Below are 27,296 nucleotides of genomic sequence, written 5' to 3' on the forward strand. Positions count from 1 at the left end.
TTTTGTAATCATGATTGATTCTTTGTGTGTGTATTTGTTAATTCCCGCTACCATGAAGTGTAATTAATACTGATGTTAGAAACCCAAAGGAACAACAAAGTTTCCATCATCAAATTTAAGAACTATCAGAATACATGCTAAACATCATTGTTCAATCCTTACGCTGTTGTTACGTCCTTTGCCCCAGCTGAGATTAGTCTCTATAAATACATCAGGGGATAAACACCGGGGAGAGGGAAGAGCTGTCTAAGATAAAGGACAATGTTGCACAAGAATGAATGGATATAAACTGACCATGAATAAATTTAGGTTGGAAATTAGATTTCTAAGCATCAGAGGAGTGAGGTTCTGGAATAGTTTGCCATTGAAGTAGTGCAGGTAAGAAAACTAACTAGTTTTAAGATGGAGCTTGATATGTTTCTGAATGGGATTATATGACAGGGTGCCTGTGATAGCGGGGGACTGGACTTGATGACCCAGGAAGTCCCTTCCCATCCTCTGCTCCTTACTCTCATCTGTTAATATGCATTTCTGTTTTGACCGTAAGCTGCTTGGGGCAGGGACCTGTCAAGCTATCTGTTCTGTGACTTGCCTGGCATACCTTGCCTTGAGGTATGAAACAAATAATAAAATATTTTAAGGTCAGGACTTTGTTTTCTTGTCTTCATACTAAATATGCCCTATCAAGATGCCTTATTAGAGGCAGCTCCTATATTTCACATGCTGGTATCATTATAAGGGTGTGGTTTGAAAGGATGGTGCTGCTTAAATGGCAGATTTGCGCTTCTTTGTCTTCTGCAGAATTAGAAAATTACAGTAGGTTTGTCTTTCTTTTTCTTCCCCAGCCCTTCTGACTAGGAGTAACAAAACCATGAATCCTCGTCTGTGGAGATTCCAGCGCGACAGGAATTTGTCTGAGAGGAATAGCTGACCTTATACTCTGCCCCCCAGACTTGTGATTGGCATTATGGCTGCACGTTGGACATACAGCTCTAACATAAAAGATAAAATGTTTGTGCTGAGCAGCGCTGCTGGCCTGAGGAGTGACACGCACGTGCAAGAGCTGTTCCACGAGGAAGCACAACAGGTATGTTGAAAAGGCTCCTTCTCCCCAAGCCACTAATCTCGAGTTCCATCTTCAGCCCCTGTGACGTCATCATAAACTGGCAGATGAATAAACTGACATAACAAATATTTGAAATTAATCAGGTTATGTCAAAATCACATGTTTCAGTAAGAAAGGTTTTCATTCCTTCTTAGGCCTTGAACATGAAGGATACCTTATTACCCTAGTGAGATCCATCAGAGTTGCATGATGGTCACCCTTTCTCAAGGTCTTATGTTTCATCCAGTCAAAAGTAGCCTCTGCAGGGTCTGGTCCGGTCCATGGAAGTTCTCTGAGACTCCTTGGATTAATATCTTGTCTGGATGTCAGGCAAGGAAGGGGCCTGTCTTCTGTGTTGGTTTCCAGAGAGCGGTATAGGGTATAGTCACCTTCCCCAAACTCTAACTCTTGGCTTCGTCCACTATGAGATTCTAGCCATGCTGGTACCAAAAGGGGATGGGTTTGTGTTTTTTGTTTTAAGCAGCTGAAGGAATGAACTGGGGCCCTACTCCCTGCCCCTCAGGCCATGCAGGAGAGCCATTGCAAACTTCTGCTTGGAGCACAACTGAGTGTGGTGAATGGTTCACAGTACAGCACAGAGTCTCAGACAGCTCTTTCCAAGGGCAGCTCTGGTAACATTTGGAAAATTGCTGCTGTCTGGTTGTCTGTAGGCCTTTTTTATTTTAAGATTCTACTACCAAACATGATGGTCCATGGGCTAAAGTCTGGAACTGAGTCTTGTTTAAACAGCTTGGAAAATTGAGATACCTGAGTGAGAATTTGGCTAGGATACAGGGGTTAACTAGCTCATACAGAAAAGTGCCTTGATGATTGCATGTTGTCGAGACTTTGGTTTTACATCTCTTCTGAAAGACCCCATCTTTAATGACATAGGAACCCTTGCCATCATACGGGGGGCCTGGGTTCTGTAACCACGTCAGCACCACTTACCGAATCACCAACAAATAGCAATAACATAATCATTAGTAAAGTCTTTTAAATGTTGTTTATTTCCAGTTCCCCTAAAAAAAAAAATTCCAAATTAATTTGCTCACTTGATGGCTTTCCTATGTAGGACCCAGTTACTCTGTACCCTGGAATGCTGTGTATTGTACTTGACAGTGGGTTAAAGCTTTTTGACACACCTGAAACTGTTAAAAATGAACGTTTTAGTGTTAAAGTTATTCTGTTACCTGCAGTTCTGCATGACTCTATATCACTGTGATCATATTGGTTATGCTGTATATGCCTAAAGATATAGCATGTTAGGAAGCAAACCCATGGTTAATACCAGTCTTCCATTATGACTGTATTGGCCTTGGCTGAGGTTTTCAAAAACAGGGGCCTAATGTTAGGCTTCTAAGTCCACATTTAGGTGCCTAAATAAGTGCCCTTATTTGTCAAGAGTGCTAACCAACCAGTAACACTCACTTAAATAACAAGCTAAGTTAGGTATCTGCTTACTGTAATGACAAAAATAAAAAGTTTGTACTGTTAGCCTTGCAGAGCCAACACAGAGAGAGTAATTTCCCTGACATTGTGGTGCCCTCGAGCACTGGTGCATGCTATCCCTCCTATTCTCTGCCTATGGCACATAATAGTCTAGTCTCCTGTGGGCTGTAATACTTTGGTCTAATTTTTGTTGTTGGGTTTAGTGTGTGGGCGCTGGCTGATGGTGGTGGCCTGTGGTATACAGGAGGTCAGACTAGATGATCTGGTGGTCCCCTCTGGCCTTAAACTCTGTGACTATGAATGAGCTGGATTCTCTTTCTTCTTGTGCAGCTTCAGCAGAATTGCTTACTAAATTCCCACCACTTACATATGTGCAAATCCAGCAAAAATGTTGGGGCTGCACATGTGTAACGGAAGGGTTAATTTGGCTTGTGGAACCTTTGGTACTGGTGCTGATCCATGAGAAAGAAAGACCCCCCAACTTGTCTTTCAGAAACCCAGGCTGAGTTTGCAGGGCTGGCAGTTAGAAAAAACGTCTTTGAATAGTTTGATAGTCACTGAGGGAAAATAATCATGGAACCTTGATGCCTTTTCTATAGAGTCACTTTTCAGAGGAGAGCCACAGTTAACCATGCAGAAGCTGACTTAGCATCACTCCATATTCTGCCCAGGCATTACATTCCTTCCCCACTCACCCTCTAGCTTGTCACCATGTAAACTGCATGTGCTGTAGCAGAAGTGTTCCAAGGTGGTGGACATGTCCTTTGCTGGAGCAGGATGAGTTAACCCAGAGCACTTCCCAGCCTTTAGTCATAAGCACATAAGAATGGCCAAACTGAATCACACTAATGGTCCATTTAGCTGACTATCCTGTCTTCCAGCGGTGGCTGGTGCCAGATGCTTCAGAACAGTACAGTTATTGAGTGATCCATCATCTCCTGTCGTTCACTCCCAGCTTCTAGCAGTCAGAGAGTTAGGGACACCAAGAGCATGGGTTTGCATCCCTGACTGCCTTGACTAATAGCCATTGATGGACCTATTCTCCATGAACTTATGTAATTCTTTTTTGAACACAGTTATAGTTTTGGCCTTCATAAAGTTCCCTGGCAACAAGTTCCACAGGTTGCCTGTGCATTGTGTGAAGAAATACTTCCTTTTGTTTGTTTTAAACCTGCTGCCTATTAATTTAATTGGTGACCTCTGGTTCTTGTGTTATGTGAAAAGGTAAATAACACTTCCTTATCACTTTCTCCAGACCAGTCATGATTTTATAGCCCTCTATCATATCCCCTCTTAATCGTCTCTTTTCTAAGATGGACACTCCTAGTCTTTTTAACCAGGGATTTATATAGTGGCATTATTATATTTTCTGTCTTATTATCTATCCTTTTCCTTTTCATAATGGTTCCTAACATTCTGTTGGCTTTTTTGACTGCCGCTGCACAGCAAGCAGGTGTTTTCCGAGAACTGCCCGCAATGACTTCAAGATCCCTTTCTTTAGTGGTAACAGCTAATTTTGACCCCATCATTTTGTATGTATAGTTGGGATTATGTTTTCCAGTGTGAATTACTTTGCACTTATCAAAGCTGAATTTCATCTGCCATTTGTTCCCCAGTCACCCAGTTTTGTGAGATCCATTTGTAACCGTCTGCTTTGGACTCAACTATCTTGAGAATTTTGTATCATCTGAAAACCTCGCCACCTCGCTGTTTATGCCCATTTTCAGAATATTTATGACTATGTTGAACAGCACTGGTCCCAGTACAGATCCTTGAGTGACCCTGCTTTTCCCACTCTCCACTGTGAAAATTGACCATTTATTCCTACCCTTTGTTTCCTGCCTTTTACCCAGCTACTCATCCATGAGTGGACCTTCCCTCTCATCCCATGACTCCTTACTTTGCCTTTGATGAGGACCTTGTCTAAGGCTTTCTGAAAGTCCAAGTGCACTATCTGCACTGGATCACCCTTCTTCATGTGTGTGTTGAAATCCTCAGAGTCAGCGAGGCCCGATTTTCCTTTACAAAAGCTGTGTTGAATCTTCCCCAACATATCATGTTCATTTATGTATCTGATAATTCTGTTCTTTGCTATAGTTTCAACCAATTTGCCTCAAGTTGGGCTTACTGGCTTGTAATTGCCAGTATCACCTCTGGAGCCTTTTAAAAAAATTGGCATCACGTTATCTGCCAGTCTTCTGGTATACAGACTGATTTAAGCATTAGTTTACATACCACAGTTAGTACCTCTGCAATTTCATATTTGAGTTCACTTCAGAACTCTTGGGCATATGCCCTCTGGGTCCTGGTGACTTATTACTATTTAATTTATCAATTTGTTCTGAAACCACCTCTATTGACACCTCAGTCTGGGATAGTTCCTCAGATTTGTCACCTAAAAAGAACAGCTGAGGGATGGGAACCCGAGGAGAGCCCAAGTACACTCTACCACGACTCCATTAATGGGGAACCTGCTGATTGGCCTCTCCTGTAACATATCTTCTTGTGCCTGATAAAAACCTGACTGTATAGCTTTTACATGTAGCGCCCCATGCCAGATTGATTGAGATGTTGTGACCCTGCCTTCTGTACAGTAGAGACCGTTTTTTGTGCTTCGGTGTGGTGTTACTTGTTAGATTGAGTTCTGTATGACAGAGAGAGCAGATTAAGGACTAAATAGTGGTGCTTTCTGCATCCATGTTGTGGAGCCTGCAATAGTTTCATGGCATTGCTGGGGATCTGTGGACCTCGTGATCCTGTCCCATCACTCAAGGTTTCCCCTTTCCCTTGATATACTGCTCTTTGTGGGTGACGTCAGGCAAAGCAACACTGTAGCAGCCATGCGCAGAGCACCCTGTTGTAGGAGTCTTGGCACGCCACTGTGCCACTTCTGCAGTCACCCAGATGACAGCATGGCGATAACCAAAGGTTTTACTTTCCTCTAGGTATCTCAGACACAGACCAAACCCTGGTGGAAGATACAGCTGTTCGTCTGGGAGCCAGTGCTCTTTGGAACCTGGGATGGCGTCTTTACTTCTTGCATGATCAACATTTTTGGAGTGGTTCTTTTTCTGAGGACTGGCTGGCTAGTGGTGAGTGAAGGACAAAGTGGGTGACACTGTGGGTTAAGTAGTAGGTTATTCTCTCCCCCACCACAGTTGTGTTTGATTTTGTGCTTCGTGAATCGGTTAAATCTCTTGGTTTTTCTTCCGGCTCTTCTGAAAATGTAAATGACTGTTTAAAAATACACTGAGGCTGGGGCCGTTTTCTCTGTAATGCGCTGTTCTGCAAATGCCAAACAAACCTGACAATTTATAGAAAAGTCCATGTGTAACGGTGTATCCAAATATAACTTTCCAGGTAAAATGTATTGCCATGGTTACACATCCTCCACTGTCCTCCTCCAAGCAGCACTGAAACAGTCGTATTTCTAACATGGCAGTTTTAAATGGAGACCCTGCTGTTCTGACTAAAGGGCCCTGGTTTGCGCAACATTCTCCTTGATATCCAGGAGAGTCCCATGCATGGCTCAAGGGTAGCATATATCCCAGTGTCATGGCTTTAAGAGTGAGCCTTATACTGCAGCATGAAGCAGGATCCAGTCTCGCTCAGTAAATTGTGCTGTTCCCTGCAGCTTCCATGTAGGAAAAGCAAAGCTTCCCGAGGGAATGTTGGAGCTGAACCTTGGACTTAATGTCATGAGCCCAGCGGTTCTCAAAGGTACAAGAAGAAACTTTTAACATCTAGAATTTGATATAGCGCCTTTCTTCTGAAAGGGTGGGGAATTGTGTGTTTTTACAGGGAGAGAAATTCAGGGCCAGGTTCTGATCTCCCACGGCACCAGGGTATATTTGGAATAACGTCAACGAAGTTACACAGTCTGAGAGGCGACTCAGGCCCGTAATAAAGTGATATCGATGAATCCTGTTGCCACTACTGGTAGGAAATGAAGCAGCTGTTCAAAGGCATATAGCATTACTTCACAAGGGTTTATAGCAGGAAATGTAGATACGACCAGATCCAACTGAATCTGCAGGGGAAACATTTAACCCAGTCCTGCCAGGTTCTGAGTGCCTTCAGTTCCCTAGCATAGCCACTTTAGCTCACTTCCTGATTATATCATCTACATTTGGCATATTGGTTCAATGGGCCCAGTGTAGTTCCCACATTGGATGTTGGGAACAATACTCTTGTGAGAATTGCCCTGGAGTCTACAATGACCAAAAGGGTCCAGGCCTTCATTCAAGACTGTACCTCCAGAAACCCCCTCTCCCTTAGTTCCACCTAAGGGATTAGTTCATTACTGACTCAGAAAGCTGAGTGCCGTCCACTGAATCACCAGTGTAACTTCCTTCAGCTGCCATGATTTTCCTTGGAGGTCTCTCCTCCACGAATCATCCAGGCCCAATCCTTGCCTTATGAAATCTTATAGTTCATTGCCCGCACAGGTGTGTCATCATCAGAAAGATCTTCATTCCCAGTTGGATTACCCAGGGCCCTTTACTGATACCCATTAGCCAGGCATAATAGGTGAGTTTTTTCATCGTTTACTTCCCTTTCCCACATTAATTTAGACTGAGATGTCAGAAAGCTTTCCATAAGCCTTTCATCGACACCGTCATATTGCCTTCATCCCTCCCTTTGCTATTTAATAGAAAGGTACTGGTGGCACAGTCAATAAATAAAGTAAAAAATCAAATATAGGATTTTTTAAAGGGAAATGGGGAGTGATTGAAAATAATAGTATTAGGCCTTGAAGTCACTGGGGCTTCACACAAGCACAGGGGTTTGCTTGCCTGGATCTGATGGCAAGATCAGGGCCTTGGATTGTAAAATTTTCGAGACAGCAGGGGTCATGTCTTCCTATATATTTCTGCAGCACCGAGAGACACCCTGATTCTTACTGGAGGTCTTTGGGCCCACACTGAAGTATTAGATAATAATGCTAATGATACACTGGGCCTTTAGTCTCAACTGTAGCATGTCCTGTCACGCATGTGTAAATAAGCTTCAGTGTTCCAGTTTTCTCTCCTGCTCTGATCCCTGAGTGTGGCGTTCCTTCCCATGATGCATTGCAAGAATGAATTCTGGTTTTTAGGGTCTGTGTTACTGACTTTTTCTTCTGAAGATCCAAATGGACTGTCCATTACCCCAGGCAGTGGGCAAGAACTACCCCTCCTGGACGATTAATAGAAGTTATTTGCTACCAATTAAAAAAAAACCTATTGAAAGTTTTTCAGTGTATTTAAAAAAAAAATGCAAGTTTTCAGTACTGACTTAACCTGACTGTACATAACTGAGGCAAAGAAACAATTGTTCCTTTTTCTAAAAACAAAACAAAACTAGATTATAAGGGTTCATGTGATGTAGACCCAGCTAGCAGCTGCATTCCCAACGAGCCTTGGCTTCATTTTCTACTGATCCAATAAAATCAACACCTAAAACAGCAGGATATTGAACCGAAATAGGATTTCACAATGATAGCAACATCCTGGATACGTTTGTCTTTAAAAAAAAACAAAAAAAACCACCACCAACAGAAAGATGTGGGACTTAGACCAGCACAAAATAGAAGCAGCAGCCGCCTGTTGCTGATAAGAAACAAAATGGTGCCAGAGGCCAGCGTGTCCTCAGATGCAAGCGCCACTGGAATGGGGAGAGATGCAGCTTGGCAGCCATCAGCGGAGAGAAATTATGCAAAACCTTACTGTAGTAATGGGGCAGCGCTGTGGAGGAGAGAAGGGTAGGGAGAGGTTTCCAATCCTCTCTGCACTGGCATTGGGTCCTGGATGAGTTTTCAGGGGAAGTGACTGAGATTCAGAGATCAGCGAGATATACTAGCTGGGGAAGTTCAGCAGGAACATAAAGAGATTCTCTTGACCCTGGAAAAGAGATTTCTGCAGCATGAAGAACAAGCATAAGATGGTGAGAACAGGGCTCACAGGAGAAGCATTTGATGCCGGGACTCCCTGAAGGCACTGAACAGTCTCTAATTCTATTTCACATTTGGAATTCTGACTTGAATAGAAAAGCCCACCAAACGTGGCAAGCTTCAAACTGAAGGCACACAAGGTATGCTGTCTCTTAAAGCTGGTGGGAGGCCATGGGCTATATGTAGCCTGGTTCTATGGCTATCAAGGCACACAAGCTGACTTACCTGCTGCAGTCACCAAAGGCTCCATGACACATGGTGGCAAGAGCATTACATGTTTCTGGGAAGAATTGGGTTTTCTTGTAAGCCTGTGGACTGAGGGGGTCTTGGATTCTAATACAGATGACCTGCTCGCCCATTCGCCATCTCATAACACAGCTACGGCGGTTGGATACATGGAAAAGGGATTTAAGGTAGGTCTGTTAATGCACCTTAGCAGCTGGGAATTAGAGAACAAGCCAGCGCCATATGCCAAGGCAGCTGTTTGTGGACCTCTGCTCTAGATCAGGAAGTGAAAAGTCACAGGTTGCACAGATCCGCTTGTGATACCACCAGGAGGCGAGCCAATTTCCGTGTTGCAGGCCACTGAACAGTCTTGCTTGAAAGAGACTGTCCCAAGCATCTGTGGAAAGCTGGAGGAGCACATGGGTGTGGACTGAGATATTGCGTCAGACGAGACGGTGTATAGTCCAGATAACGACCAGCAAACAATTACTTATAACATGTTTATTTTTTCTCTTGTCTATTCAGTCTTTCCTTCTGTTTTTGTAGTTCATTGGTTTGGGTGTTAGCAACATAGTAGTTCTTAGTGGCTTAGATTTTCAGAAGCATTTGATCTCAATGGGAGCTGCTGGGTTCCGAGCCCTTTTGAAAATCCGATCATTTAGGGGCCTAAGAAATGGACAGTTTGAAAATCCAGGCTTTTATTTCAGGACGTGTTGGGTGCTGAGGTTTTTTGTTTTGTGTTTATCTGACCCAGTATTTGTTACAATCAAAATATTTCTTCCCTCCCCCCCACCCCATCCCCGCTCTTTTTACCTTGTGGTGGATTATTCATGGTTATAAGGGAGTTGTAACTGTGAAACTTTAGCTGAGTAGTGATCTGCCCTTGATAACACCCTGGTGTGTTAAATCTCAGGTCGAGGGATCAGTGAGATAACCTGATGCCCTCAGGAATTTATACAAAGTAGGGCTCTTTTGAGGAGACCCTCACTCACTTGTTGATAAGGGTAGAATTTCCTAGAAAGAACCAGTGGGGATAAATATTATTATTTATTATTATTATTTGTACTGCTGTGGCATCTAGGAGTCCTAGTTATGGACCAAGAGCCCGTTGTGCTAGGCGCTGCACATACACACAACAAAAGGACGGCCCTTAAACCTCAAAGACCTGAACATGTTTCAAGAATTTTACAATTAACATACATTTCTATGGTTGCTAAATTTACAGGTGAGAAGTGTGTGTTTTATTTAATCTGAATATAAAATAACCTACAATGAATTGACACAATGTGTTATAATTAACTGGAATCTCAGAAGGTGATGGGTCTTTTTTCCTACCCTGAATAATTTTCCTTGTGTTCTTCAGTGTCTTTTTTTCTCCATTATAGGGAAACACCGGCATTTTAATGGGCATGTTTCTGGTGTCCTTTGTTGTCGTGGTTGCCCTGGTAACTGTCTTATCTGGAATTGGGGTCTGTGAGCGGTGCAGCATCGGAAGTGGAGGAGTCTATTCCATGATTTCTACTGTCCTCGGTGGTCAAGTTGGAGGGACCATTGGCCTCCTTTATATTTTTGGTCAGGTAAAAATGATTGTTACTGCAAGCACGCCCTTGGTCCTTTTCTTCCACGCTCTAAAATAAATAAGATGATCCCACTGAGAAGGAGGGTGGCATGGAAAAGCAGAGTTGTAGGCATATAATTCCATTCCTCTCAGTATGATCAGGCTTGTTGTCACTCATCTACAGCAATACATCAAAGAGTACAGATCAGTCCTGTCATGTTTGAACTTGGGGAATGCTAATGAGGAGGCTAATGATTTCCTCCCCATGTATGGAGCCATCTCTGACACAGTCTGAATTCTCTCTGCTGTCCTGAGGTGCTGGTCATGGGAACAATGACCAAAACAGAATGAAACACAAAAAATGCCATAGCTAAGACATCTCATCTACAAGCAAGGAAATATTTAAACTGAAGAGGAAAAAGCCTATGTTGCCAAGTGGACAATACAAACTCTACAGATCAGCTGTGGGGTTATACATTTGCCCATAGTGTACTAAATGTTTCCTTATGAGGGTGGAGGAGTAGGAGGAGCACTTGGGGAAAAGAGATTAGGTGGTTTGGAGACAAAGTAGTGTCTGAGCCATTGGGGAAGTGGAGAGGACCCAGAGCCCATGTGGAGGAGGAGCTTATGGGTAGTTGATTTTGTGCACAGTTTTGCAGCTCTTTGTTTTTAGAGAAACCCTACTGTGCCACTGAAGTGGTGGATTGAAATTAAAGGTTAAGAAACACAAACAACTATCCCTACTAATAGAAAAGTGATTATTAATGCCCATAGCAATTGAAAAAAATAGAGAGATTAGAAATACCAGATAAGGTCATGCACAGTGAAGAATTGTTCATTTAAATGCATTAGCTTGCAGCTGTCTTTAAAAGCCTGGCCAATTTGAAAAGTCTACATAAAATACAAATTCAATAGTTACAAGACAGGACATGCAAAAAAGTCAGACATGTAAGAAAAAGACTTCCCCCAGCCTTTTGCCCTATAATTCCCCCAATTTCCCCCTCTGCCTGGGAAAGCAACGGAGCTGTGCAGCATGTCCTGAGGTCATAGAATCTGGGCTCTGGCAGACCATGGATTTACCTAGACAAACATTTTATGTGGGGATGTGGGGTTTGGAGAGATGAGGAACTGGCAGATGGTTAGCAGTGCTGTGTTTTTCCCCAGTGGTTTTCAAACTGGGGTACGCATACCCCTAGGGCTACACGAGCTCTCATCAGGGATACACCAGAAAATTCCTGTAATGGCGGACAACGCATTTTATTTAGTAAGACTTGGCAATCTAATCAATGTTTGATCTCCTTTCAGTTAAAACTACACCCACCGTGAGACTCAGAATCAGAGGCAAGACCCCCCCAAGGGGGCACGGAGGAAATTTGGGGGGGTTAATGCCAAAGAGCTGGGCCCTACTTGAAGTTTTTGGTTACTCCTCCCTACCCCAGACAGGCTGGGTGGCCCGCTGAGGTGATTCAGGGGGTGGAGGTGGTGCTCCCATCCTGAGCTCCACCGCATGGCGTTGCCGCTTGTCCCCCAAAAACATTCCTCTGCCTCATAGTTTGGTGACTTCTAGAAGCTGTTGCTAAATGGAAGGCAGAAATCTTGGGGAGCGGGGGGGGGGGGGAGGATAGTTCAAAAACATTTAAAAATTACCCATTTCCATGGTGCATTTATGAAGATATTGGCTCCACTGTAGAAGTCATAGCAATACCTTTATATGCGTAGAAATATTTCATTCTTCTGGCGAAGGTAGGGTTTATCGAAGGAAAGACAGGCTGTTGCTTCAAGGCCTCTGATAGTGTTGAGACTCGCAGCAGTTCCTTCTTTCTCTCCACTCTCTGAATTATCCTTTGCAATATATATACTGTTTCCTTTTACTTGGCCTTGTTATGAAATTAGAAGGATCCTATTTAACTCCTTCCAAAAACTGGTGTTAATCAATTGAAAAGAACCCTGAAATCCTAAATTGCAGTGCTCCCTGCAAACAGCTATATGGCATTTCTCTGTGCTTTCAGGATTCTTTCTTGTATTAGACTTTTCAGGCTAATGCATTTTGTTTCGAGTCAGGTTCTACTTTTCTTTTCAAGTCTCAAATGCAATCTTTTGTGAATATCCCATCACGACACTAGATGTCCTTTCATAAATTATACTTTTAGAAGTTCTCTGTATTAAACATACATATTGAGGGCAAAGTTTTCAAAACTAAGCATGTGCAATTACATGGATGCATTGCGAGCACTCACTGTCTGCCTGGAAATACCTGTCCATGAATGCACAGACGCTAAGTTGGTGGAAATCAGTATTGTTCCACTTAAGTCAATAAAGCAGTGCTGATTTACCCCAGCAAAGGATGTGATCTATGGTCTGTTAATCACTAGTTACTAAGGGCTTGATTTAACTCTTGTTGAAGTCAATGGAAGTCTTTTGTTTGACTTCCCTGGGAGTTGGATTGTGCTCTTTGTGACTAACTAACCAGATTGGGTCATTTGTCCTGGGACCACTGGATCTAAAAGCATGAGCCGCTACTGCTTGGACTAAAGGACAAGGACCATTAGTCAGGAGATAGTGGTTAACTCAAAGCTGTATACATGGCCTGACCATTAGAGGGGGACAAAGAGCCATGCTGTGTCAACATAGATTACACACTCACCCTGGCTGAGGAAGTTCATCCTAAACTTGAGAAGTCCACAGCAGTTCAAATACCCATATGGGCCACCAATTTGTAACACCTGAATGTGCATACATTGGTTTTTTTGAACCCATATGTTTGGTGCACACTGATGTTCACACGTAACTGCCCAGGCCTGACTTTAGAAATGTGACCCTTGGTATCAGCTGCACGTTGGAAAGGATTGTCGCTGAAATGTCAGATATAATAGGAAGGCGGGAAGTTTTAGTTTAGAGAGTTATACAGTGAATAATAGTCCTCGCTCTTCCCAACCCCCGCCTTCTTCTTTGAATCCAGTAGTGCCATTTTGGTTTGGCAGGGAAAGGATTGCTTGGGTCTGTATCTTCTCTATGGCAAGAATTGTAAGCCTTAACCTGTACACACTTCTCTGAGCTTTGGAACTCCATTTCTGCAGACACACACACATCCAGTGAAGAACACAAGTCCTTCTCTGCATCAAGAAAAATAAACTGCTCTCCCCAGAGCTCATGGAACTTGAGTTGCACAATACACGCTTATCAGAAGTGCAGGCTATGTTCCAGTAAAGAGACAGGGAACCGGTGGAATAGCAAACTTTAAATCCAAACTAAATACTGAGTTAAAAACCTTGAAAACAATAAAGTGGGAAGCAATCAGTCGTTTCCAAGCAGGTGCTACACAGAAAGAAAGAAAAACAAGAAATTACAGAGATGTGCTCTTATTTGGGCAAACGTATTTTCTTTCACTTCAGAGTATTGTTCAGGAGATGCTCAGTGTCTCTGGGGTGAGTTTTATTCTGTTGTTTTAAAAAAGGGTGCATTTTAGAGCTGGTAAAAGGTAGGTAGCTTGACAGTCTCAGAGCCCTAAGTCCCCTATTTACCCACGGAACAGCTCCAAACTTTCTTACACTATCCTGCCAACATACCTCATTCTTGTGTTTAGTCTCCATGTGAATGTTTGGCCCAGGGAATCCTCAGCCACTCTGCTAAAGTTACGCTTTGGCTGTGGGTGGGTCATTGGCAGTGGACATCAAATCCAGGACAAGGAGCCTCTATTGCCTGAGCTAAAAGCCCAGCTTTGTTACTGAAGGCCATAGCAATCTCTATGGGTGGCCTAGCCACCACTTGAGGGGGACAGAACACCACCCTGAGTGGGTGGGTATTACATTAACAAGGATGCAAATTGTGATGTGGCGCCTGTCCTGCAGGGACTTGACTGAGATAACCGGACTCCTCTCAGATCCATCATGGTGCAGCCATCAGATGGTAACAACCTTCAGTCAATACCATCCTGGACTGGCTGAAACTAACGGGTGAAATATTCTGCATCTTGTCACCAATCCTCTGAGCCATCCAACATCCTTCTGTTCAGGCATGTTAGGCAGTACTTGCGCTGGGGGTGGGGGTGTTTATGTTTAAATGTCATTCAGTGTGTTGCAGGTGCTATGTACATCACCGGGTTTGCGGAATCCATCTCCGACTTACTGGGTTTCAGTAGCACTTGGGCAGTTAGAGGCATTTCACTGGCAGTCTTACTCGGTCTGCTTGGAATTAACCTGGCTGGTGTTAAATGGATAATCCGTCTCCAACTGTTACTGCTCTTCCTGCTGGCTGTTTCTACGCTGGACTTTGTCATTGGATCATTCACGCACCTAGATCCAGGTAAAATTTCATGAATACTTCATGTTTACAGTTGCAACAGTATTTAACGTGCGTTAAATTTTGTTTTCCCCTTAATTTATGATTCTGTGAATTTAAAAGCTGGATAAAAATATAGACCAAAACTTCTAGAGGTGGATCCCTAAAGTTAGGCGCCTAACCAGAGCCCCTATTCTGCAAACACGTAGGGCATCTCTACAGCCTGAAGTTGACCTATGTTAGGTCGACTTACAGCCACCGCAGTAATTATTGCAGTGGCTGATGTCCACATAATCCTCCTTCTGTTGGAGGTGCACATCCTCACCAGGAGCACTTCCACCTACTGAAGAGGGACAGTGTTGGGGGATGCTGAGAGCCAACAGCTGATGCAAGTAACACAGTGTCTACACAGACACGGTGTCACCCTAACTTCAACATAAGCCCTACGCCTTTTGTGGAGTTGGGGTTATGATGTCGGTGTAATAAGGCACTTACATCGGCGGGACAAGGTTGTAGTTTGTACACTGACATAATTAGGTTGACGTAAGCTGCAGCCGAAGATAGAGGTAGACCCAGCCTAGGATACTTCCCTAAACACAGGTACCAATGTTTGCAGGATTGGGACCATAGGTGCCTAACTTTGCTGCCTAAATTTAGGTAACTACTTTAAAAAGTACTGGCTATAACCTTTTATTGAGTTCTTAGTTTCCGAAAGCTTTCTAACAATAGAAAACTGCCTGCACAGACAGAGTGCTATGTCCAATGAACCAGTTTTTAAAAGAGTTGTATCCATAAAGATTAAGGATAACAAATTTACATTAAGAAGTTTTTCTTATCAGTTTGATGCCTGTAATGGCCTTTAAAAAATAAAACTGTCAGCCTATAATGAATTGCATGACAGCACATCAAACAGTTTAGACAGTACGGGCAATATTATCTCATTTTTTCCCCTTGTGCTCCCCCCCCCCCCCTCCACCCAGTGTGTGTGTCTATATCCACCTTCTGTCACTTGTCTTAGATTGTAAATTCTCTGGGGGCAGAGACCATCTTTTTGTTCTGTGTTTGATTCTACAGTACCTAGAACAAGGGGTTCCTGGTCCATGACTGAGGCTCCAATGGGTTACCGTAAAACAAATAATAAATAAGAATAATAATTGTCACCAGGAAAATATTCTACTTATAATGTAAAAACCCAATACATATTTGGAGAATAATTTTGAAAATTTTGTTTAGGTTCTTTTTAGATATGCCCTTAGTCGTCATAATCAGCAACTGCTATTGGAGCTGAATGAAATATTAGCAAGAATATCCAAAATGCTTGAAATTTGAAAACTTTTGGCACTTCATTATGACTTCAATATCAGTCCTCTTTTTTTGTAGCTTTTTGCACTGAAATGCACCACGTTTAGTAACAATTGGTCTTATGTTCAAGCAAATATTGATCCGTTTACAAGCAAAGACATTTTCAGGATCACGGGTGGCCTAGTTAAGGAGGGGAATATTTTCTGGGATAAGGAAAGTCTCTTAAGGCTGATTGTGGTCCAGGGTTGGAGACAGACATCACTGCATTTAATAATAACCCCACAGTATGGAGTAATGTTAACCCTGTGATTTCCTCTAAGCTGGGGGTCATAGAAGCATATTGCATAATGTGATAGATTGCAATGAAAGGAGTGCATGAATGCTTAAGTGACACTGACCACAAAAAAGTGCAATTATCCAAATAAACAGAAGGTGTCACTTTATCTTTGATTTCCCTCCATTCCCAAATGCACCAATGTTCTTTTAATAAATGGACAAAGTCCATTTTTCGTTGTCCTTAGTTTTGATTTCAACATTAAAAAAAATATAACTGCTGGAACAGGGATGGGAAGATGTCACCTTGTAAATATTCATAGCCCAGCTGGTTTGAGAGAATTTCACATCAAGCTGTTTTGTGCTTGCAATGCTGATAGCAAGCAGTGTTCTGATGTCACAGGCACAGGACTTAGACCCGAGAGAAATGATTCTTTGTAGGTAGGACACTCTGGGAAAACAATTTTTTATTTCATCATAATAAGTGTTGCAAAATTAAACCTGCTTTACCACTCAACTGATGCTTGGAAAGAAAAGTAAATTGAGGCACGTTGTGCCAGGTACAGAAAATTAAGTTAATGTACTTTTCAAGAATAAAGGAGTCTGTGCTATATAACTAAAGAAAACATTAGGAGGATTCCAGAGTTGTTCACTGTTCAATTAACTTGTCTTGAGTAGAGGGGAACTGGGCCTAAAACTAGCCATCCTTTTTTAATAAAGAGGAAAAAATAAATACAACGTAAGAGAGAGAGAGAGAGAGAGAGACTATGGGTCTGTCTACACTGCAAAAAAAGACCCATGGTAGCAAGTCTCAGAGCCCAGGTCAACTGACTCAGGCTCATGCTACGGGGTTAAAAATAGCAATGTATTTAACCTAAGGGGCATGGACTAAGGTGTGGTTAATTGTAGATGTTTAGGCTCGGGCTGGAGCCTGGGCTCTAGGACGCCGTGAAGCGGGAGAGCCCCAGAGCTCGGGCTGCAGGCTAAGCCCCAATGTCTACACCACAATTAAACAGCTCCTTAGCCTGACCCCCACGAGCCCATGTCAGCTGGCATGGGCCAGCTGCGGGTGTGTAATTGCAGTGTAGACATAACCAGAGGCACTCAGGCTGGAGCCCAGGCTCAGACCCAAGCCCTCGCTGGGTTTCAGAACCTGAGCTTCTGCCTAAGCCCGAATGTCTACACTGCTATTTTTAGCCCTGTAGCACAAGCCTGAGTCAGTTAATCCAGCTCTGATACTTGCTGCCGCTGATCTTCCTTTGAAGTGTAGACGTACTTTATAGCAGGACGACGAATATGGAACTGGAAGGAGAGAACAAAAGGAAGAATATAAGAAATAAAGAGAGAGAGAGAAAACATGCCCAACTTTACAGCTGGAATTTTTTATTCCTTTATTTATTCCTTTATTTATTTATCCTAAATTCCTTATGTGAATTTATCTGATAGAAAAGAGAGAGAAGAAAGGAAGGGAGGTGGATGGGAGGTACCCAGTTCAGCAGTATGGAATCTACAGTATATCTGTGGCCTACTTGAGGAGAAGAAAAGTGTCTTAAGGCTGATTGTGGCTCAGGGTGGGAGATGTGGGTCCCAGCATTTCATTCCAAGCTCCCTATCCCCCCCAAGTGTGCAGACTATATCTACTGGCTTAATGCTTGTTTTGAGAAGTCTTCATTTGTGTGATTTACAAATAACTTTATATATGAGAGACTTCTTTTTTTTTTAGTTGCCTGAAAAGTATATTCATTGGGAAGTCCTGCATTACCCCCAAAGGCCTCTGAGTGGTATCTCAGCCCTGATTGTAAGCACTAGGGCTTTGGAAAGTATCACCCGCTCTGTCTGGATTTCCAGCACTTCCTTTAAAGTGGCGTAGATAAATTAGCCTTGATTGTATCTGTTTACATGAAGCCTTTCCTACAAGGCAACATCTAATGATTTACAGATGATAAATACAGATATTGATAAACCCAGCTGATCTTTTTCACACGTTCTGTTGGTTAATAAATGATTTTGTAACTGCAAATAGAAGGACCCTGTTCAACTAGGCAATAGCTATGCAAGAAATCAAATTAATACTGCCTGGTTTTGAGGGAAGGGAAGTGTGTGGTGGTTTAAAGACAAATAAATTGTCCTTGGCTTTGGGCAAAATACCAGTCTCAAGAATTACTTCCGCCCTTGATCAGTATTTTACAATCTTTGTCTTCTTGATCAGTATCTTACATCTTCAATATTTGTGTATAATCAACCTTTTGGAGTTTTAGATCTGTTGCGGCAGGCTGCTAAGTTTGCTCACGTGAGGCTAGTGTGAGTATGTAACAGGCCAGTAAGCTAGGTACCGAGGGCAAGAGAGAGGTATTGTGAGACACACTGGTCTAGGGAATGAGCATGGATTGGGAGTCAGGTTGTTCTGAGTTTTAATCCTGACTCTGACGCTTATTATCTTTATGACATATGGCAAGTCACGCAACCTGTTTGGGCCACAGTTTGCCCACCTATAAAATGGGGATGGTGGTACTTATGATATTTCTCCATCTCATAGGCTTGCTAAAGGGACTAGTTATTGTCTGCACAGCCCTTTGGAAATACGGAAGTGCTATATATTTTTTCTTTGGATTTTGAATAGTCTACGTGAATGCCCATCCAGTAATAAGGGATGCCCTGGACACTCATTTAAAAATATTATTATTATTAGGGCTGTCAAGTGATTAAAAAAATTAATTGCAATTAATCACATGATTAATCGCACTGTTAAACTATAATAGAATACCATTTATTTAAATATTTTTGGATGTTTTCTACATTTTCAAATATATTGCTTTCAGTTACAACACAGAATACAAAGTGTACAGTGCTCCATATTTATTTTTGATTACAAGTGTTTGCACTGTAAAAAACAAAAAAGAAATAGTATTTTGCAGTTCACCTAATACAAGTACTGTAGTGCAATCTCTTCATCATGAAAGTTGAACTTACAAATGTAGAATTATGTACAAAATAAACTGCATTAAAAAATAAAACAATGGAAAATTTTAGAGCCTGCAAGTCCACTCAGTCCTACTTCTTGTTCTGCCAATTGCTCAGACAAATACGTTTGTTTACATTTGCAGGAGATAATGCTGCCTGCTTCTTGTTTACAATGTCACCTGAAAGTGAGAACAGGCATTCTCATGGCACTGTCATAGCCAGCATCGCAAGATATTTATGTGCCAGATGTGCTAAAGATTCAGATGTCCTTTCATGCTTCAACCACCATTCCAGGGGACATGTATCCATGCTGATGACGGGTTCTACTCAATAACAATCCAAAGCAGTGTGGACCAATGCATATTCATTTTCATTATCTGAGTCAGATACCACCAGCAGAAGGTTGATTTTCTTTTTTGGTGGTTCGGGTTCTGTAGTTTCAGGGCCGGCTCCAGGCACCAGCCCTCCAAGCATGTGCTTGGGGCGGCACCAGGACCGGCTCTAGGATTTTTGCCGCCCAAAGCAAAAACAATTTTGCCCCCCCCCCCGTTCTTTAATTATCCCACCCCCGGCCCCGCCTCAACTCCGCCCCTTCCCCAAATCCCCAGCCCTGCCTCCTCCCCCCAGGCTCTCAAGGTTTGAGAGCCTGGGAGGGAGGGGGAGACCCCAAGCCGCCGCGGCGCGCGAAACAGCTGATTCGGACGCCGCTGCTCCCCCTCCCTCCCAGCCTTGAGAGCCTGGGAGGGAGGGCGAGTAGCGGCGCGCGAACCAGCTGTTTCGCGCGCCGTGGCAGCAGCAGCGGAGGTGAGCTAGGGCGGCCGGGGCACATTTTTAGGGGCGGCATTGTGGCGCCGGCCATGCCGCCCCTAAAAATGTTCCGCCCCAAGCACCAGCTTGTTTTGCTGGTGCCTAGAGCCGGCCCTGGGCGGCACCTGGAGGGGGGCGGCACTCACCTGGGGAGAGCGGGGCCGCAGCCGGGCTTGCCACCCTCCCCCGGCGCTCCGGCTGGCTGGGGAGAGCGGGGCCCTGGCCGGGCTCGCCGCCCTTCCACCAGCACTCCGGCCGCCAGGGAGAGCGGAGCCACGGCAGGCTCCCCGCCCTCCCTCGGCACTCCGGCCGGCCGGGGAGAGCAGGGCTGCGGCCGGGCTCGGCGCCCTCCCCTGCCGTGCTCCCCACCGGGGAGCGGGGGGCAGTGGGAGGCTTTTTTGCCTGAGGCAGCAAAAAAGCCAGAGCCAGCCCTGGTAGTTGGCGTGTTGCTCTTTTAAGACTTCTGAAAGCATGCTCCACACCCTGTCCCTCTCAGATTTTGAAAGGCACTTCAGATTTCTTAAACCTTGGGTGAAGTGCTATAGCTATGTTTAGAAATCTCACATTGGTACCTTCTTTGCATTTTGTCAAATCTGCAATGAAAGTGTTCTTAAAATGAACATGTGCTGGGTCATCATCCGAGACTGCTATAACATGAAATATATGGCAGAATGTGGGTAAAACAGAGCAGGGGACATACAATTCTCCCCCAAGGAGTTCAGTCATAAAGCAATACTTAAACTAGTGTCTTTATTTCGTTCTGCTTGGACAGAGTCCCCTGCCTCTTTCCCCCTCACCCCACTCCCCTTCCCTAAACGCATCCCCAGACACATATACACAAACAGCTATTAAATAGGATATTGTCCAAAAACTCACTCCTTTCCTGTGGCTTGCCCTTATTTTTAGATTTTTGAGGCAGGACTGTACTTGTATAAAAGGGGTTTTCTCAGCTGCACTTCCTCAGAGAACCCCTCAGGATTTTATAGCCCTGAGCTGGAGCTGGTCTGGTTGCCAGGGCGAGTCAGCAAATAGCCCTGCCCAGCCCCACAATGCTAAAGTCTGACCCCTGCTCACACTGATGTGAACTGCAGCCCAAGAACAGTTAACCATTCATTAATTCCCTTTATCAGGGTAAGAAATGTAGGCCGAGAATTTTCACAATGGGTTAGCATAATTACTTAGTCCATAGGTTACTAAGTAGGGAGATGTGGCAGTCCCCACTGAGGACAGTAATACCAGGTAATTAGTAATGCTGCAAGATCCTGGGGTAACAGTGGGCAGCAAATTAAAGATGAGATGTAATGTGAGATGGCAGAAAGTGTCTCTGTGTATTTCAGATGTCGCTGAAAGAGCACTAACAACCAGTATTGAGAGAAATAATGCAATGAAGGAGAGCCAGTAAGAATATCAACTGATCTGTATCAAGCTCCTTGCCTAGATATGAATGACTGGGAAGATAATGGTGGGAGGTATATGAGTTTTCCCATGCAACTGATACCAGTGCTTTGCTGAGTGTTGCTAGCGATGTCACTCTTCCATTTTCTTTGGTAGCGGCAGGGCTTTCTATAGCTGCTCCATGGTACAGTCACCAGAGCCTCAATTTCCAGAAGTGACTAGAACTTTCTGAAAATCAGACCCCTTTAAGGCATCTCAGGTTGGGCACCCAAAATCACTAGTCATTTCTGAAAATTTGGATCCCATGGTCCTTGTATGAACATCTGCTTCAATAAAATATGGGGCTTGCTTAAAGTGGAGAACCTTATTGTGCTAGGGAGTGAAAAATAGCCATATTATCTTGCTAGCTGGACACTGTGTTATTTTTACTGAGTCCAGTATACATGCCTCAGCACCAGAAAGTCCTGGTGCCCTTTGACCCCCTAATAAGGACTTGTGTTTGTGACAGTATTGTTATATAGTTGAATACATTGAACACCATTTTCTTTTTTGCCTTTGTCCTTTGTATTTGAATATTTACTGCTTTGGGATCATACATTTCAATATTCATCTCTATTTGCTACCCACAAAAAATAAACGATAAAGATAGAAGACTACTGCAGTATACGTGATCACTTCTTCAGAACAATATGCAAAGCCTTTTGGCCTTTATGCATAGAACATTAGAGTCATGGAAAAAGAAGATAAGGCCGCTGTTAATGCCCTACTTTTATTTTCCTAGCCTATCTCTAGTAATTTTCGTGGAGGGTTACTCCCAAATACTCCCTTCAAATAGGCGCCTGTTTTCCTGTTTTGGCAATTGCTTTCAGGTATTCTGTGAAAATAGAACTACTGAGGGAGTAAATAAAAGGGGTTGGTGTTGAGGGAGTGCGGGGTTGGAGGAGAGGAGGTCTGGTGTTAATTTTGTCATGCTTTGTTCCTTTTTTGAGATGAAAAAGAATAGCAGTTTACATAGAAATGGTTGTTGCTTTGCAATTTTTAAACGTCTAATGTTCCTTTAAAAGAAAATGTGTTCTCTTTGTTCTCAGTGTTCTCTTTGGCTGTGACTGCAAATTACATAATTAAACCCAGCATGGGCTAGTGGTGTGAACTTCAGACTGGGAGTTGGTTCTGCCGCCAACTTCGCTGTGTGACCTTGAGCAAGTCACTTAACCTCTCTGTGGATAGGACCCTACAGTGCTAGGGTGGATCAAGGCCTGTGACTTTTCCCCATCTGTAAAATGAGGTTTCACTTCTAAGAGATGCTGTGAGACATTAGTGGTGGGGTTGAAAGTGCTTTTAGGTGCTCAGCTGAGGTGCTACCTAAACACAATATATTATCCTATTGCTATTTCCCAATGTATCACTGTTAGGATAATTCTCTTTGGAGTTATTCTTCAGATAAAGCACATCCCTGTTGTCACTCATTTTGGTTTTAGTATTTTGAAACTAGCTTTGCAAAACCTGGAAAAAACGTTTGTTCTCCCTTTTCTTCGAAGGGCGAATTCTTTGAAGGCTTTTTATCCCCTGGGCTTCCTGTAACAGTACCGGGAGAAGGGACATTTGTTAGTCAGCAGCACTGCAGCTGGTAGCTATAAGAGGAGGGGAACCTCTCATGAGCCATTTCGCAGAGAGGGAACCTACCACCGTCAAATCAAGTTCTCTGTTGTATAAACATTCCATCATTGTAAAGATCCTTAAAATGGTGTCTCAGGGGCTTTGGTGGACTGTTTTTTTTTTTTTTTTTAAGAAATGATCACAAAAATAAATAAAAAAATCGAAGAATAAAATAACCCTTTTTCTCTACATGTTTTTTTTTTTTTTTTTTTTTTTTTTTTGGGTGTAAGGGGCGTGCCCCATTTTGAAAGAGAGGTACAGGAAGGATGTGTGTGTCAGATGCTGATGTGTAGCTAATCCCACAGGCTTTATCCAGCCTGATTGCTGACTTCCTGGTTTGAAACACATCTGGAAATTGGCATCAAATTCTGAGTAGAAATCACTGAAGAAAGGGCAACAGAAAATCCCACTTTGCTACTGAACAAGGTAGACACAATGGTGAATAAAGTAGGAGACTTCTAATGGGATCTTTATTTATTAAAACACACGCAGTTGCTTTACCCAGGTTTTTCCAATTATAGCACATTGAATCGGTGTGACATCACTTTTGACCATGGGCCAGTCTATTCAACAGTCTGGCGAAGGAATTTATTAACTGGTTACCTGCCAATTGTCTGGGATAGGAACTGAAGTATAGATGTGTTTTAAAAAGTGATAACATTGTTAAGATCCTTGTTTAGATACTGACAGGAAGGTTAAACAGGTCTGTATAGTCTCTGAAGTAAGTATTTAAAGAAAGATTTTTATTTTTTTTTAAATTGATCCATAACTTTTTTGAGGGGCTGGGGTTATCACACTTGGACCCTCCCACTCCTATACAGGTTTGGAGCCTGCATCTGTCTCTGCTCATTTTCCAGCCCCCAATGCACAGCCACTGCTCTGATTGTATTAAACAACACTCAGTGTTTTGTTGTGATGGTGTCTGTAGGGTGACACACAGACAAAGATTTATTACAACAAGCTGCCCTTTATGGACCCAATCCTGTGAGCTTTCAAGCACCTCCTGCAAGGTGCCGTGTGCCATCATTTCTCACTGATTTCAGTAGATGACGTTCATCCATTTTGAGTGCAGAAGGGACCTTTGTGATCATCGAATCTGTCTGACACACTGTGAGGTGAAGGGACATGCCCAGGGTCACACAGCAGGTCAGTGGCGGGGCCGGGAATAGAACTTAAGGTTTCTGATTCTGACTCCAGTGCCTTATCTGCTGGACTGTGCTGCTTTTGAGGGTCCTCAGCGGGATCAGGGCCTTATATAACAGTGCTGTTGGTGAGTGACTTTCTTTTGACTTGGATTTCTTCCCTTAAAAATACCAAAAGGCCATGTTTAGGAATAGTTGCTCAGAGATGGGTGAAGTCCAGATTGCACAGAAGTCCCTAGGGGTCTTGCCACTGACATCCATGGGGCCAGGATTTCACCTACAATGTCTGTTTAGGCAAAATAAGGTGAGAGAAATGAAATAAAAGCACCCAACCATCTGTGCAAAAGAGTATTAGTAATTAAATATTGATATTACAGTAGAACTCAGATGCAAAGTGAGCCGCCCCCTATCTGTTTGTTCTATTATCACACTTAACTATCAGCCCCTGCCTTCGCTCTGCCAATGGTGCAAACCTTGATGGGCCACTTGTCCCCTGGTCCTCAAAAACCTCAGCACTTTCTCCAGTGCCATCTCCCAAGCCTGGAAAAAGTTCTCCATCGAAGTTTCTAAGGCAGCCATCATATTCTCCATTTAAACCCTCCCTTAAAACTTGCTTCTGCCAGCATTCATAGATTTTTGAGGCCGGAGGGGACCATCAGATCAGATCATCTGCTTGGACACAAGCCATATAATTTCTTCCAGTCAGGCCTGTAGTGAGCCCAAACCTGTGTTTGGCTAAAGCATGTCTTTCAGAAAGGCATCCGGTCTTGATCTGAAAACTTCAAGAGGTGTAGAATCTACCACTTCCAGTACTTAGTCACCCTCACTGTTTATATAAACAGTGGGGACACAGTAACGTCGCATTGCAGTGGGACACACACACCAGGGCCAGGCTAATGGGTATCCTCTGGAGTCAAGACATCCCTTTATACATTGAGCAGAGAGGGCAATCGTTTGGATGCCCACATGAGTGTGTCCTCTCATAATATCCCTGGTTAATGGCACCTTTGTTTGCAACTTCTAATGTCTGAAGGTTCATGTGAACAAAGCTGTGAATGGAACTGTGTCCTGAGGAGAGGTTTGATGGGTCTGGGCTCAGACATGAGCCAGTCGGTGTGCTCTTTCTGGGGGAACGGGGACACAGAAGGTACCCCTATACTCCTGAGCAGGGGCTACCTGCATTCAAATCACAGCACAGAGGGGGCACCTGGTGGGTAGTGGGCAAGCAGGGAGTGGGCAGAGTCTTGACTTCATCCCCTCCAACATGCACGTCTGAACCAGTACATCTGGGAAGTAAGTTGTGCCAGGACAAAGGTCTGGCACAAGTTACGTCCCTGGAGTGAGAAGGTACCAGGGACCAAGTTATGAGACTCTGAGTCACAATTCAGTCCCTGCTGCACTCTTGTGGCAGCACCACTATGTGCTGTTCTTTGTTTAGGGGAGAGTGGGAAGGACTCCGATTGTGTGTTTGTATACAGTGCCTGCCGCCATGCAGTCCTGCGTTGGGCTGGTGCTCTGTGTGCTACCGTGACACAAACGATTAATAACTGCGCTAGCGGAGGTGAGTTTGTGGCTGACTCCAAGGAATGGCTGTTGGTGATGGTACCGAGCTTTTTTCCTGGTGTTCTTTGTGCTGCTACCTAGTTAATTTTGACAGGAACTTCTGTCGTCGCCCTATTGCACATAGAGGTGGGACTGGCACTTCCACTCAGACACCTCAGTTAGAGCCTTAGAAGGAGCCAGGAGGGTTGAATCAGCTAACAATAGCTGTCGTACGAAGAGGATATTTAAATTTAGAAAAACAGGAATTTGCTTTGCTTTCTTTATTCTTAATCTCTGCTTTTGTTCATGGGATGGGAGTTGGTGGATAAAGTGGGCGGGACAAAATATGCCTGTAAATTCCATTCACTGTTCTCTGCCTATGGCCTCTTTCATCCTGGTTATCAAGTTGCACTTCTTTTTCCCCTTAAGTCCTGTTTTTCATTTTAATCTGTCATTATCCTCTTCACTCATTTAATGCTTTCCCAGGTGGGCAGTCCAACGATTAGGTCTGCAGAAATTTCGTCTCTGTCCATATTCTTCTCTCTCTTCTCTGTGTTGGTTTTTTGGGGAGGTCTGTTTTTTGAATTTCACTGAATGCTCCATTTTTCATGTTCTTTTACTTCCTACTGGATAGCCTGCCCCACTCTATTGAATTCAACAGAGCTACACACATGAGTACGGACTGCAGGATCGACCAAACTAGGCCTTGATTCAGCTATTTCATATGGGCAGAACCCCATTGAAATCAGTGGGGCTCTGCATGGCCCTGCAAGTACACACCAAGTGACAGAATCAAGGCCCTAAACTTTAAAAAGCATCTGTGTATTGCTGAAAAAAACCCGAGCAGTATCTGGTGATTTTTCCCTTCCTTCATAAATATATAGCACATTGTACATGTGTGACCTTGGCCTCGTCACTTCACCTCTCCCTCCCACCCTTCCCCATCTCTAAACTGGGGATGGTAATGCTTTACCTGCCTTATAAAGTGCTTTGGGGCTGATGGATGGAAAGCCCTATGTTAAATGATAACTATTATATTAGTATATATCAAACCAGTCATTGTATGGAGATGCTAACGATAGCTAGTCACCATGGAAATAACATTGGCAGCATTTGCCACTTCAGCTTTGAACTTCCTTGTCTCTGTCAGCGCTACTTGTGCTATAGTGTCAGATATAATTTTTCCTTGTGCTTTTTTAAATAAATTCTGATATAGTTCCCCCTACCGCCTGTTTCTCTCTATAGCTGCAGTCTATTTAGTAATAGAAGCCAAACAAGGTTAAGTAGTTCAAGGGAAATGTTTACTGTCCCATAATCTCTACTTTCCTCCTCTTCATTATGTTTAAATGGGGCAATTAAATAAAACCAAAGTCACTTTTTCTTTTTTGTAGACTAAAGATTGTTTTTAAATTAATGAGATCTTTTATGTTGCATGATTTCATTCCTTCAGTGTTTCATCCCAGTGGTGACTCCACTGTTTTGTGGCCCAGCCTTGCCTAAGTAATTTAATTTATTTTCTTTATGAAAATAATTTGCAAATATTAAATTATTTCTCCAGCTGCCTCTCCTCTTATTTAATTTGATTTCCTGTCCTACAATCAGCAATGGATCGACAACTGTGCATGGGGCATTTGGTTCCTATCTGCACTGTGGAAAATATAATATAAT

General features: G+C 43.4%; 1 protein-coding gene across 3 annotated transcripts in view; it reads left to right on the forward strand.

Annotated features, from left to right (window-relative positions):
* The window catches only part of SLC12A8 (solute carrier family 12 member 8), an 87,690-nt gene that overhangs the window by 4,400 nt on the left and 55,994 nt on the right, over window positions 1-27,296 (forward strand). For all 3 annotated transcript variants that reach the window (XM_054044529.1, XM_054044530.1, XM_054044531.1), the window contains exons 2-5: window positions 846-1,087; window positions 5,503-5,649; window positions 10,100-10,291; window positions 14,343-14,574. In XM_054044529.1, the coding sequence (XP_053900504.1) occupies window positions 968-1,087; window positions 5,503-5,649; window positions 10,100-10,291; window positions 14,343-14,574 (691 nt within the window). In that variant the 5' untranslated portion in view covers window positions 846-967. The remainder of the gene's footprint in view (window positions 1-845; window positions 1,088-5,502; window positions 5,650-10,099; window positions 10,292-14,342; window positions 14,575-27,296) is intronic.

This window comes from Malaclemys terrapin, chromosome 11 (genome assembly GCF_027887155.1).
Source record: "Malaclemys terrapin pileata isolate rMalTer1 chromosome 11, rMalTer1.hap1, whole genome shotgun sequence".
In the NCBI taxonomy this organism is placed as follows: Eukaryota; Metazoa; Chordata; order Testudines; family Emydidae; genus Malaclemys; species Malaclemys terrapin.